Here is a 13318-nt window from a genome sequence, read left to right as displayed (position 1 = left end):
TAATTAATTAGTCCATGACCAATACCCCTTTGATCTAACTAGTGTCTAACTGAAACATACTTAAGTTAAATATCGATGATCAAAATGAAAATTGTGCACAAGTAAATTCACTTAATAAAGTTCAAAGTTGCTCTCTCGAAAGCTTGGCAGGAATCTGTTACAAACTTGCAGCTGCTTGCACTGGTGGTGTTGGAATTTCCTAATATTCCAGGTTGATCAAGAGAAGGAAAGAATGCAAGGCATTGCAGATGTAAAAGAGATTAGGAAGAAACATAATGATCATTAGCCTGAATGTGCATACATTTCCTCGTTTTATCGTTTTCCTTCTCCTTCTCTATTGCTATACATTTTTGCCTTCAGGTACACATAATCACAAGAAGAAAAGGAAAAAGGAGGTAACAAAATGAAGTATGTGAGATAATGAGCAATGATTTGGGGTAGAAAAGAATACACATGGAAAAAGATGATCTCCTGTATGCAACTGTGAAAGTTGTCAAAGTGACAATAGTAAAGCTTCTACCCAGGCTTCTGAAAAAATCCCAGAAAATACTTAACAAGTTTAAGGATTATTTTCTTCATTCTTCATTTTTCTATTGTTCCATTGGTCATTTCATCTGAAGAATCTTCTGCATCATAGTTCTTGCCAAAGCCAAGTTCTGACATGTCTTGCTTTGCCATCAGGTTCCTGCAAAATGCTCATAAAATAAACATTCTCTTACTGCCTAAATTCCTATGATAATAAAATGATAATAGCTGTAAACGTAGAGGAAAAGATAAACTTCTTTTTCCCACAAGAGGAACTAATACTTATAAGGAAATAACAAAGACACATTTGATGAAACAATTTCACCAGAAAGGCATTACTGTGCATTTACTTAACTATGAATGCCAATATATTGTAGGAACTGAAGTTCTATTTAGACAGGTGTATGAATTTCCCTTTAAAGAAAAGATTCGAAGCTCTGCTGAGATAAAAGGTCCCGAAGAAACATAGTATACAGGAAAAAGGAAAAAATGAGAAAGAACGAAAGTTTCTTCTCCTAACTTCATAAATGCAGGAAATAAGTTTGCTCTTATGTGATCTCTTTTCACTCTGCTCGGGAAAGTATCCTATTACTCTAGCATACATTGTTTGAGTCCACAAAGAGGTGAAATTAAGTGAGAGAGAATTGAAGCGGTTTGAAGATACGGGAAGCTTTTGTTCCTGTTCCTAATCCTAGATAGTTTCATAGGTTCAGTATATAACTAATTGATCTAGATCAAAAGAATTATCCTTTTTGTTTCTGTATTTCCACTAGTCAAAGAAGAGAAAGTTAAATCCTTTGCTTCTAGTATTTTTTCACAAGGTAGTGTATATTGTAGTGTGCCAACAAAATGCTGGAAGAGAAATACAAGCAAAAGCTGCAAAACATTACAAAGAATGTAATGCAAAAGGAAAATCAAGCATGGCTTCAGGCTCTAACACATTTGCCATTGCCATGTTGCACCAAAAACTAAGCAAGAATATACAATTCTGTTTGATCTTAAGTATACTGTAATTCTTGACTTCAAAAGTTCTAGCATTCCTTTCCCTCAATATTCTGGATCGTCTTCAAAAACCCTTTGCTTCTACTTTCTGTGTTTCTTTCTAAATGCTAGGATGTTTTAGGCTTTTCTAGGAACAATTGGTGCTGGCATACATTACTTACCATCCAGAATATACCAAAAGTTGGCAAAAAGGATACTCATGCAAAAGGTAACTGGTCTGTTTACCCTCTCTCAAATATGCAGGGGATTACTTATAAGACATTAAATCAAGCAACAATATTGCATTTGTTCATCCACTTTGGTACAGATGCATTCCTGAGATATTTGATGGAACATGCAGCAGGGAAAACCAGAATAAATTATGAATTTGCACCAATAGGTAACATTTGATAGAAAGATGTGACCTGATTTCAAGTGATCTGTCATCACCCTCCACAAGGGGCTTAATCCTTTCTTTTTTTTTTTGGGATAAGGACAAGAGGCATAATGATACTAATCAATTGAAGAGATCAAATCAACATTGGTAATTGATCATACTCGACAACATTAGGTAACTTTTAATTTCAGTACCCACAGAAAAGGAAGGAAAAAAAAAAGAGGAAACGAAGAAGCTTATAGGCATATTCTTTACAGTTTTGAACATATTGAAATGTAGAGAATGACATCAATTAAGATTTATGTCTAAAAGTAATAACAGACAAGCCTTGGCCAGACCTCTCATTCTAGGAAATTGTATGAACTCATGAACAAAGTAAGCCGCTTCACACTGCAGTGGCAAGAAGATGAGTACTTTGTTGACTATAGGAAGCTACACCTTAAATATAGTTCACATGCTATAAACTAAACAGTGAAAGCGTTGGCCAAATCATACCAATGGACTTACTTCTCCATACGGCACTCCAGGTACTTCTTAGAGAGGTGTCGACAGTTGTCAGATTTATGCCCAGAGGATTTAAGACAATTGAGGTACTCTTTCTTCTCCTAAAATAGACCAAAAGGAATAGTAAGTAAGAAGAAAGAATGAACCTTGCAAAGGATAAATATGCTCCATCAACAACCATCCGTTATCTTAAAAGAACGGGAGAAAAAGGAAACACCAAAACCAACAAACTATGAGATCTGTGAAAAGGATTATACCAGGTCACATAAATGCATATGGTCCAGCGGAAAAACTCCTTTTTCAGGCGGCACTGGTCTCAGTCCTCTATTTCCACCAAATGCTCCCCCTTCAAACAAACAAGCGTAGTATAACAAGAAATAGAAATAGGTAACCCAGAAAAAGAGAAGATAATTTAGAGAGAGGACGAAGATAAAGGACAAAAGCAAATTAACTGTTCGTTTTATCAAGGATAATTTAATTATCCATGATTCTGTAAATAGCATATGAGAGTAAAGCCATTCCACTCTGTCACAAAGTACAAATATCCCCCAGTTACATAAAACAAACACTAAGCGCGGAAATAATTATCAATTGCATATCTATGGTTAAGATCATAAAAGTACAAATAAGAACATGCAATGCTGATACCCATGAACTCAAGCCATTAATTTTCATGTTCCAAGCTATATTCTAATGGCATGGGAGACAAGGGCTGACCTACATTAGAGGTAGGGGGTCACCGGAACCCGTTGGCCTCGGCAAAATCACTGTATGTATGTCTTGTGTATATAAGTATATACATCGAGGACCACTTAAACATATTACTGGTGCCCCCAAAAATCACAAAAGGCCGCATCGTAATGTTGGTTGAGTGTACCGCGGAAGCCCCCTACTCACGCTTTGTTGTTTGGAATACAAACCCAACTCCTGCATTTTAGGTTTCCGTTTTACTGTACTGGTCTCAATGATTGTTTATACTTAGTAGTCAACTGGTTTATTAAATTTTATCTTTTTTAAATTCTTGAGGATGTTGAGATGGATGTGTGGGCATACAAGGAAGAACATGATTAGGAATGAAGTTATTAGGGGCAAGTTAGGAGTGGCATCTGTGGAGGACAAGTAGCGGGAATCTAGGTTGAGATGGTTCGGGCATGTGAAGAGGAGAGACATAGATGCACCGGTCGGGAGGTGTGAGGGGTTGTCCATGGAGGGTCTGCGGAAGGGAAGGGGAAGGCCTAAAAAGTATTGGGGAGAGGTTATTAGGCATGACATGTCATTGCTTGAGCTTACAGAGGATATGACCCATGATAGGAAGATGTGGAGGTCGAGGATTAGGGTTGTAGGTTGACAGTCACTAGTGTGTTCCTCCTAGGCCTACCACTAGAACTAAGACTATTTTTGTATTATCTTAGTCGTGGTTCTTTATTATTACATGTTGTGTTTGTTGTTGTTGTTGTTCACGCCCATCACCATAATGCATTGTTGTCACCTTTGTTTACTACTTGGTTGCTTTATCTTATCTCTACTGTTCCTTGAGTCGAGGGTCTATCGGAAACCCCTCTATCTTTATAAAGTAGGGGTAAGGTCTGCGTACACACTACCCTCCCCAGACCTTATTTATGGGATTACACTGGATTTGTTGTTGTTGTTTTGTTTTTTAAAATTCAATCGTCGTTTAATACTTGTACATAATAATCAACTTAATTAATGCTATTCTTTTTCAAGTCCCTCCCTCAAAATCAAATGCTCCAAAACCTTGCCCCTCTCTCTGCAAATAGAAATTACGAACCCTTCTCCCTCCCTTTAACAATCACTTCGACAAAGTAGCATCATATTTTTAAAGAGTTGTAAGCTAAATTTTGTTGCTAGTAAGCGACATATTAAAAGATAGTGTGCCCCCGTCATTGAAATCCTCGGTTCGCCTCTGATGGGAGAGACACTAAAATTAACCTTTGTGGGTAAAAATTTGGTGATCTTCTAGTAGATGGTTGATCATTTGCCTAAACATTGTACCTTGATCAAATTGTTTCATGAGGTCAAAGTATGAGTTTTAAAGTACAAAGTAAAATCAAAAAGTTAAAATAACAGCTCCTGTGCAATCCCATATACAATTATTCCATTTCAAATCAAGTAAACACTGAATATGTATAATCAGCTTCCTCCAGACTAATCTATCAGTTAAATAAATCATCTGTATCTATTTTTAACCTTAAAAAGTTACATAGACAGAACCATAATCTAAATTATCTAAAGAAAAAAAAATTATGCTTCTTTAAGATTTATTTTAAGTTAAAGAATCTACTATTGTGACTTATATTTACAAAATTGAGAGCATAAACCGTAAAGAAATGACACAAAAAAGTAAATTTACCTGCACTCATTCCCGGAGACGTTGATTGTCGTAACCTTCCTTTTGCAGTTCACAAGCTTCGTTTCGCCGGTAGTCTGATAGTGGACCGAACAAAGAAGATTTACCGACTGGACTTCAGTTGAAAAGCCCAATCCTTGAAAGATAAAAATGGGCTGGACTGAAAGGAGTTGGGTTAGAAGTTATAGACCCCTTTTTTCAAAAACAAAAAATATGCTTTTTGCAATGGTCTTTAATTTTTAGTCCAAGCTCGCCCGTGAGCAGAATTTAAGGTCAAAAGTTAAAAGTGTTAAGTAAGTGAGGGACAACACTTGTTAAAATTGAATTTCTACATATGGAACAAGCGGGGACAAAAATTCAAGTTCATCCAATTAGAGGGCTATTTCATCTTTAGTTTCATATATATCAGTTTTAGACTCGGCTTTTAGATTTAGTTTCAGTTATCGGTTGTTGGCTCAGTTTTCAATTTTAGTTTCGATTTCATCTTTCAGTTATAAGTTTTAAATTCAGGTTTCAAAATCAGTTACAGCGTATTAGTATTTATTATGTGAATTGCATGCTCTACTTGTTGTATTTTATTATATGTATATACACTCTCGACTAGTTTTGTTCTCCATTTATGGGGTTGTCAATTTGACTTTATGGATATATTTTAATGGTACTTATCAAGTTTGGATATGCCACGCCGTGTGACGTAAAAATAGTACGGGCTAGTCAGTTTTCCGATTGGTAATTCAAAAATAGTCAGCTTTTGCAAAGTCATTAAAAATAGCCATTATTTTTGTTGCAACACAGATCGGTCCAGCAAAATATACTGGAGATTGGTTCACCTATATGAACTTCCAGCATATTATGCTGGAACTCCAACATGCGGAAAGTTCCAGCATAATACACTCGAGATTGGAGCATATGTGTATAAACTTCTAGCATATTATGCTGGACCGGTATATTATACTGGAACTCCAGTATATTATGCTGGAATATTTTCTGGATTTTGAACAGTGTTTTCGATCAGATTTATCTTTACATGAAAAGTAGCTAAATTTCGATTACTTTTGAAACAGTGGCTATTTTTCAATTACCACTTGTAAATCTTGTTATTTTTGAATTTCTCCCCCCAACCCCCGTGTGACAGATGTTAAGTGTGCAGGTAACAAAGCACATGGCCAGGGAAGGGCATTTCAAACTTATAGCCTGTTTGGCCAAGTGTTTTTCTTGGCCAAAAGTGTTTTTTTTTTTTTTTTTGTCAAACGTATTTTTTTCTCAAAATTAAGATATTTGCCAAGCTTGTTGAAGGAAAAAAAGTGCTTTTGAGTAGAAGCAGAAGCAGTAGCAGCTTTTAAGAAACAGAAAAAAGTAACTTATTCCGAGAAGCACTTTTTTGAAAATTACTTTTGAGAAAAATACGCTTAGAAGCACTTTTTAAAAGCTTGGTCAAACACTAATTGTTCCTCAAAAGTATTTTTCAAATTAATTAGCTAAAAATAAATTATTTCTCCCAAAAAGTACTTTTTTGAAAAATATTTTTTTAAAAAATATTTTTCAAAATAAGAAGATTTTAGAAGTTTGGCGAAACAAGCTATTAGTTACGGGACTCGTTGATTTATCTCCAATGGTAGCACTTCTTTTCATACACTTTTATTATTCCCGAAAAAATGCCCCAAAATTTTATGTATTCAAACATAAATTAGAGGCTCGTGACCTGATAATGCGTTTTAGCTACAAGCTATTATTGATTTCGTATTCAGCTTTCTAGCTACTATTATCTAAAGACCTTGTTATTAATTGAGTATGGCGTATGGTTCAGAGCTTTAGTTAGTTAGAACGGGGTTAACTTGACGAGCTAGTTCAGGTTGGGTGCCACTCACGTCCCAACTCAGTTTGGGGCATGACAATCGATCTCTGCTCTAGTTAACTAAGATATATCAATCAGTGGTAATATTAGAGCACAAGTACTGGATTAATCTAAATGTAGTGTTTTCGACACATGTGCAATATAAATATATATGTAAAAGTTTTACCAAAATTTTAACAATTTAAATTAAAAATTATAGTTTCAGAAATATAATGAGTTTGATTGTAATAGCGTAAATAATGAATTCATCGAATTAAAATCTTGGATGAGCCTCGCATATCAATGTCAACACCTACAAACACGACATTACGAGTCAATTCCTTGGATGGTCATCCAAGTTATAGGAATATCCTATCAAAATCACTTTTATTTTATTAGGGATAAAAAGATCACACAACATTTGCCTTTTGACTCAAAAAAAAAAACATATATTTAATATATCATGTCATATTAAAATCCTATTTTTTAATAATAAAACGCATTTAATGCATGACCCAAGTACCCATAAAATCTACTCAACAAGAAATTAGGTGGTCTATCTTAAAAGTTCCTAACCTACTCATATTCCCACATATTCCTTCATGAAATCAGACGAGATAAAATATAAAATTCTAGGGATCTAAAGTAGAATTCAGATATGAACTTTTCAAAGAAATGCATTCCTCCCGTTCTTCGAGCAGTAATTTAATAAATTTATAGAGAGAATTATCCCCTCAACCGCTACATACCTTTGATGTCAACCAAAAGGACTGCCACGAGGTAAAATCCAAAGGTCTTTAAGTTTTTCTGTCTTTAAAGTGTAGAAGATAAAATAGTTTCGAATACCTAACGAGATATTAAAGTAATTTTCTTAAAAGTTAGGTTTTTTTTACTTATTTGTGTTTGAATCGAGTTTTTCTATTTGTGTCTATGGTTTGTGTGTTTTTCTGTATATTTTCTTATATATGTCTCCGCAAACGAAATGCTTTGTTGTTTTAATTTTTATTCAAAGAAATTTCAGTACAAAACTTCATGGAAAAAAGTTCTCTGGAATACTTTTTTTTGGAGTACTTTTTTAGATTTTTTTTGGCTCGCAAGACTACTTAAAATAAGATGCAATTTTTCTGAAAAAAATAAAAAAGAAAGCCGATGCATGTGATTTTCGTCTCTAATTACATACTTATATATATTTTATCAATATCATCTGTCTATTGTAAGTATCTTATTGGACCATTGGCCAAAAGTTAACATTAATATATTGATTAATATATTGACCACTTAACATGGACCATTGGTCAAAAGTTAAGAAACAATAGTCATAATCGTGTTAGATTTGCTTGTAGTTTGAAAACAAAGAGTTCTTCACATTAATATATTGATAGTAAACTCATTTTCTTGTTACGGGTTAGACGTGTACTTGGATCATGTATTAAATGAGCTTTATCATTTAAAAATAAGATTTTAATATGACATGGGATGTTAAATATGTATTTGTTTTTTTTGAGTCTAAATGCAATTGTTGGGTAATTGTTTTGTCTTAAGTAAAACATAAGTGACTTTGGCACCATATTTCAATAACTTGTGACTACCCAAGAAATTGACTCCAACATTACATAGCGGCAATACACCTCTGTCCCTCATATTTTTTTATTCTAAATAGATCCAAAATGAGATTTTCTAAATGCAAAAACTTTAACTATTTTACAACAATTTTTGCTATTATACTGTGCAAAGTATCATTAACTTTTATAATACAAAAGTTATAAAGTTAGTTTAAATAAATTAGTTGTTTAAATAAATCTAACTCTTAGTTTAAAAAATGCAGCTCATCACTGGTATGTATAGTATTTGTTTAAATTTTTTATTTTATTTTAAAGCAAAAATTGTGTAGGGGTAAAATTGGGGGCAAAAGTTTTCCGCGGTTTCTCAATGAGAGAACGAAGGGGAAGCACGGCTCGATGTAATTATGATCGAGGCCAGGAACCCCTTGTATCGAGCCCAGGAAGAATGAACGATGTATCTGAGATCGGACACGGCAAAGCGACGTACCCCGAACCAAGTATGACTTCTGGACCTCGGGAGACGCGGTAAACAGTTATGCATGACAGATATGGGGGCATAATATTTGCCCTCAGCCAGATTTTACGGCACGAATCCAGTTCGGTTTTAATTATAGATCAACAATTACCGATTTTTTTTTTTTTTATCTTTTTTAGACTTGTGCTGGGACTGAAATTCCCCTACTATATAAAGGGGAATTTTTTCTTTAGTTTGACACATTATAACCCGCATTTCAAAGTAATAAAAGTTTGCTTTTATCTTCTAAATATTGTTCAAGGCAGTACTCATTTGTTCTTCTCTTCACTCGCGACCGAGCTTGTACCGAGGGTCCAATCGAGGACGAGTTTCACTGTTCAATCTAAGATCAGGCTTGGACATTACATTGCGCTTGGTTTGATCGTCTATTTTGTCTTCAATTCATTTATCTATTATTCTTAAATATTCGTGTTGAATTAAACCACGTATCTTTTAAACCGCGTACAAATTTAATTGTTACTCATTTTTGGGGTAAACAGTTTGGCGTCCACTGTGGGGCTAAGGATAATAGTGGTGATTTGGTATGAATCTCCATAACACACCCTATTTTATGCTTGTTCTTTGAAATCTTAATTCCAGGTCAGCCTAAGAATGTCAACCGAGAGAGATGTTTCACCCGGTCCTATCTCCATGGCCGTTTATGAATTGAGAAATGGATATCATCGGTCCCCTGCTATGGGCGCCCGGTAAGTCCCAATATATACTACTCATGATTGATTATTTTTCAAAATAGGTCGAAGCTCAGGTGTTCGAGAAGGTCCGGGAGAAGGAAGTCATCGACTTCATCTGGGATCAATAATATATCGATTTGGGATTTCGATCGAGATCGTTTGTGACCACGGAAAACAATTCGTCGGCAACAAGGTAAATAAGTTCTTCGAAGACCATAAGATCAATAAGATATTATCAACTCCTTACCACCCTAGTGGGAACAGACAAGCAAAATCGACGAACAAAACAATACTCCAAAATCTGAAAAAGAGATTGATCGATCCAAAGGGAAAGTGTAAGGGAATCTTGCCCAAAGTCTTGTGGGCATACCGTACGACTTCGAAGTCGAGTACCGGAGTGACCCAATTCTCTCTAGTCTATGGAGCGGAAGCCTTAATTCCAGTCGAGGTAGAGAAACCGAGCCTCAGGTTCCAATACACTACTGAAGTGTCAAATGGAGAGGCCATGACCACGAGCCTGGAATTATTGGATGAAAGGCGGTAAGACGCCCTGCTCTGGTTGACCGCTCAGAAGCAGCGAGTAGGGAGGTACTACAACCGAAGAGCCAACCTTCGACATTTTTAAATCGGGGACTTGGTATTGAGAAAAGTAACGCTACACACTAGGAACCTGTCACAACTTAAAATCTCACCCGTCGTGATGACGCCTATCTCAATACTAGGCAAGCCAACAATCTCAATAAACCATATATCTTTTAAATTTGAAAACATAATAATTAAATTCAGCGGAAGAAATCTCACAAGTACAAATATAAACACTCCCAAAAATCGGTGTTACTGAGTACATGAGCATCTAATATGAATACAAGCCCGGAAAATACGGTCTATAATAGTCTGAGACCAAATACAGTAAACAAGGAGATAGGGAAGGAAAGACAAGGTCTGCGAAATACGGCAGCTACCTATGAATTTCCGAAAAATCAACTGTGCGAAAGAATCAACACCCACTATGTCCGAAAATACCTGGATTTGCACACGAAGTGCATGGTGTAGTATGAGTACAACTAACTCAGTAAGTAACAATACTAAATAAAGAACTGAAAGTAGTGACGAGCTTCACAGCTGAGTCCAATTACAGTAATTTCAAACATAATAAGGAAGGCATGCTTTCAAGTTCAACATTTAAGGCCAAAACAATAATTTTATGTTAAGTTCAACTGAAACATAAGATAATATCATCTCAGAAATTTTCAAAACAGTGATATATGACAGCTGAAGTGCAACAGTAATGAAATCAAATGCATCCTCTCAGGACAACAGTCACTTAGCCATTCCATTAACTCAACACTCAACACTCAGTAGGTACATGCGCTCACTAGGGGTGTGTACAGACTCCAGAGGGGCTCCTTCAGCCCAAGCGCTATAATCTGCACGGATAACTCACGTGATATAGTATCAATATCTGGATTCGCACAGACAACTCACGTGTTGCACGGACAACTCACGTGCTATAATATAATATCTGAATCTGACGGTCAACTCACGTGTTGCACTGTCAACTCACGTGCTATAATATAATATCTCACAATCACGCCCTCGGCCTCACTCAGTCATAAATCTCTCTAGTCTCTCGGGCTCTAAATAATCATGAAAAATTAGCCCAAACAATAATGATATGATGCATCAATAATGAACAATAGAGATTGAGATAAAATAAATAAGTAAACTGTGACTGAGTACAAAATAATAATTTAGCACATAATTCAACATGTACACGACCTCTGTGGGTCCTTACAGTACCAACACATAATCTAAACATGATTTGTGGTTCAATTTCTCTACTACATGGAAAATGTACAGATAACAACAAATTATTCAACTACAAAATTCCATGAAATTTGACCAAGTCACAATTCCTACGGTGCAAGCCCACACGTCCGTCACCTAGCATTTGCGTCACCTCAAAAACAATCATATAACACATAATTCGGAGTTTCATACCCTCAGGACCAAATTTAGAACTGTTACTTACCTCAAACCATGTAATTCTTTATTCCGCTATGCCTTTGCCTCGTGAATTGGCCTACAAACGCCTCGAATCTACCCGCAAATAATTTGATTCAGTCAATAAAATTTATTGGGATTAATTGCATAAGAAAATACTAATTTTCTAGTAAAATCTGAAATTTAGCTAAAAACTCGCCCGTGGGGCCCACGTCTCGGAACTCGACAAAAGTTACAAAATCCGAAAGCCCATTCAACCACGAGTCTAATCATACCAATTTTACCAAAATCCGACCTCAACTCGACCTCCAAATCTTCAAATCTTATTTTCAAATCACCTGATTTACACCTCAAAAACATGTAATCTAGTCGGATTATTCGATGATAATTCAATATTATGGAGTAAAAATGATCACAAGTGACTTACCTAAATATTTTTCGTAATTTCTGGCTCAAAAATCGCCTCACCCGCTTTTGGAAATGTCAAAAATGACAAAATTTCTCGGACCCTTCTGTTTTGTACATTGCCCAGTGCTTTCGCACTTGCGGCCATATTTCCGCATCTACGGTCCCGCTTCTGCGGTGAAAACACCGCATCTGCGGAAGTCACTTAGCCCCGCTTCCTCCACTTCTGCGAGCCTTGGACCGCATCTGCGCCTTCGCATGTGCGGAAAATTCCATCGCACATGCGCCTGTCCTCCCGCTTCTGCGCAAGCGCTTCTGTGCCCACAAGTACGCATCTGCGGCCCTTGCCCAAATCTTCCTGGCCACTTTAGCAGCTCCCTCCCCAGTTCTGCAGGCTCGCACCTGCGGTTCCCACTCCGCAGGTGCGATTACACCAGCAGCCGCAAAACTTCAACTACTTCTTCAACTTACTTCCAAGTCCGTTAACCACCCGAATTTAACCCGAGGCCCCCGGGACCTCAACCAAACATACCAACAAGTTTTATAACCCGATACGAACTTAGTCGGACCCTCAAATTACCTCAAACAACATCAAAACAGGAATTCCACACGGATTCAAGCCAACTGAACTTTGAAACTTTTAATTTTTACAAACGACGCCGGAACCTATCAAATCATGTCCGATTGACCTCAAATTTTGTACACAAGTCATAAATGACATAAAGGACCTATTCAAATTTCCAGAATTGGATTCCGACCCCGATATCAAAATGTCAACCCCCCGATCAAACTTTCCAAAAATTCGACTTTCGCCATTTCAAGCCTAATTCCACTACGGACCTCCAAATTATTTTTCGGACACGCTTCTAAGTCCAAAATCATCATACGGAGCTATTGGAATCATCCGAATTCAAATCCGAGGTCATTTACACATAAGTCAATATCCTGTCAACTTTTTCAACATAAATTTTTAATTATGAGACTAAGTGTCTCATTTTACTCTGAAATCCTTCCGAACCCGAACCAATTAACCCGGTAAGTTATAAAATAAATATAAAGCATAACTTGAGTAGTAAATGGGGGAACGAGATTATAATAGTCAAAACGATCGGCCGGGTCGTTACAGAACCTAAATGACGGGAAACTAGGTCCGAATTAGGAAGGACCATATAGAGTTGACGGAATAACCAGCAAAGGCTCGTATAAACTCGAGTCAGGAAACGGTATACAACTACCGAATAACTGAAATGTGGCACACTTAAAGTGGTACTACTGCTAAGGTATGAACTCAATTCTCTTTTTAATTTCGTTATATTACGGACCAACTTATGGAGGTATTCAGCCAATGGCAAATTTGATTATTAGGTGAAAGCACATGTTGTACTCTTTTTCACTTGAACCGTTTTTATCCCAAAGTGAGTTTTTCGGCAAGGTTTTTAACGAGGCAACAGTAAAACGTGCTACCTTAGTTTTGAAGACCGACCTTAAACAAGAATTATTGATCGTTTTCACCAAACCAACAGTATCCGAGC

The 13318-nt window shown here is 36.4% G+C and overlaps 1 protein-coding gene and 1 long non-coding RNA gene across 2 annotated transcripts; one reads left to right on the top strand and one right to left on the bottom strand.

The window, feature by feature from the left end:
* Positions 1-260: 260 nt before the first annotated feature.
* LOC104109694 (uncharacterized) lies at positions 261-4915 on the bottom strand. The gene is made up of 4 exons (XM_009619039.4): positions 4779-4915; positions 2665-2753; positions 2411-2508; positions 261-685 (listed from the first exon to the last, which is right to left on the bottom strand). Exons 1-4 carry the CDS (start codon positions 4786-4788, stop codon positions 583-585), a joined length of 300 nt encoding a protein of 99 aa, XP_009617334.1. The 5' UTR covers positions 4789-4915; the 3' UTR covers positions 261-582.
* Positions 4916-7189: 2274 nt separating this feature from the next.
* Positions 7190-8936, top strand: LOC138903512 (uncharacterized). The gene is made up of 2 exons (XR_011412697.1): positions 7190-7389; positions 8501-8936. It is a non-coding gene; the product is annotated as an uncharacterized lncRNA (long non-coding RNA).
* The last annotated feature ends 4382 nt before the right edge of the window (positions 8937-13318 follow it).

The sequence above is a fragment of the Nicotiana tomentosiformis genome, chromosome 12 (assembly GCF_000390325.3).
Source record: "Nicotiana tomentosiformis chromosome 12, ASM39032v3, whole genome shotgun sequence".
Taxonomy (NCBI): domain Eukaryota; kingdom Viridiplantae; phylum Streptophyta; class Magnoliopsida; order Solanales; family Solanaceae; genus Nicotiana; species Nicotiana tomentosiformis.
This window is presented reverse-complemented; position numbering and strand designations above follow the sequence as displayed.